The sequence below is a fragment of the Myotis brandtii genome, unplaced genomic scaffold (assembly GCF_000412655.1).
Source record: "Myotis brandtii unplaced genomic scaffold, ASM41265v1 scaffold131, whole genome shotgun sequence".
NCBI lineage: Eukaryota > Metazoa > Chordata > Mammalia > Chiroptera > Vespertilionidae > Myotis > Myotis brandtii.
Genome location: NW_005354632.1, coordinates 530,955 through 532,427, shown reverse-complemented (window position 1 = coordinate 532,427; position 1,473 = coordinate 530,955). Strand labels below are relative to the sequence as shown.

Here is a 1,473-nt window from a genome sequence, read left to right as displayed (position 1 = left end):
TGGACACCGTGGGGAGCGACGGCTACCGCCTCTCCGTGAACCGGGCCCTGGCCGCCGACCAGGGCACCTACAGGTGCGTCGTCAGCGAGTGGATCGAAGAGCAGGGGGCCTGGCAAGAAATCCAAGAAAAAGCCGTGGATGTGGCCACCGTGGTGATCCAGCCAACAGGTGAGCTTCTGGGAATGGAGCGTTTAGACTTGATCTTACTTTCTGGCCAGTGATGGTGTAAGAAGTAGATAACACTACGCTGGGTTGTAGCTTAGTCTCATCATGAGAGGAGATGCTATATTTCAGGTAGGAGAATAGAAATTTTTTCTCATTCACCCATCGTGGAATCTGTTTGTGGACCCCAGGTTCCAACCCTGCCCTGGAGTGCTGCTCTTTCTCTCGTTGTCAGCACCTGCACTGTCCATGCGGCTTCTTCCTGCATTGTTGTGCTAAACAGCTCAAGGCTCCTGGGACAGTGGGCTGTGCCACCTGGGCGACCGTGTTCCCCACTGTATGACCACTCCCCTCTTGCGTTATGAGTCCTCAGAACTGCTTCCTTTTGCTTCAGCCTGAATCCTTCCTGTTTCCCACAGGGGACCCCCTCCCCCAATCCCGAACATGTGGGAACGATGGTTAGTGGTGTGACAAGGTACTAGCCACTTGCAGAGACCTTTACACAGAGAGCTGTACAGTTGAAGAGACATTCCTGCCACTGCCCAAACTAAGACCGTTTCCTCCATGCGGACCGCCCGCAGCTGTGCGGACCACTTCTCCACGCAACCGGCTCCCTTCTGAGCCGTCGTCCACCTCCAGCAGCTGGTGGCCGGCACAGGGCTCAGCAGTATCCCAGGGTCTCTGACCACAGTCGTACGTGGGGCGGTGCAAACCACAGCACAGACTCAGGGCAACAGTTTCCATACTGACTCCTCTGAAGACTGACCCCTAGTCTGGCCGGCGTGGCTACCAGGAGGTCACCGTTCAATTCCCAGTCAGGGCACATGCCCGGGTTGTGGGCTCCATCCCCAGTGGGGGGTGTGCAGGAGGCAGCCAATCAATGATTCTCTCTCATTTTTGATGTTTCTGTCTCTCCCTCTTCCTCTCTGAAATCAATAAAAATAGATTTAAAAATAAAATAAAAAGAAAGACATCCTCAAATTACGCTTGGCCCCTATAAAGGGGCCTACCTGGAGAGGAGGAAGACTTTGGAGGGTAGGTGGAGGTGAGAAATGAGATTGAAATTCCTTTTTCTAATTACTATGCCCACCTCATTTTCTGTCTTCATCAAGGTGGGTCTTGAACTTGGCCTGAAACCCTTGTCTGAAATGTTGTCAGGCTTCGGAACTATTCATAGGAAAGCACTTCACTCCAGAGGGCATGCTCTGCGGGGCTGGTCCTGCTGGAACTGGCACCGGCCTCGGTCAGTGAGCCGCCTCCGACTGCAGTTGCAGCTGCGAGGCTCCTGCTAGAGGACCAGGACTGTGCCTG

General features: G+C 54.1%; 1 protein-coding gene across 1 annotated transcript in view; it reads left to right on the top strand.

The window, feature by feature from the left end:
- The window catches only part of PTGFRN (prostaglandin F2 receptor inhibitor), a 46,332-nt gene that overhangs the window by 22,227 nt on the left and 22,632 nt on the right, over window positions 1-1,473 (top strand). The window contains exon 4 of the mRNA XM_005860089.2: window positions 1-168. Within this exon, the coding sequence (XP_005860151.2) occupies window positions 1-168 (168 nt within the window). The remainder of the gene's footprint in view (window positions 169-1,473) is intronic.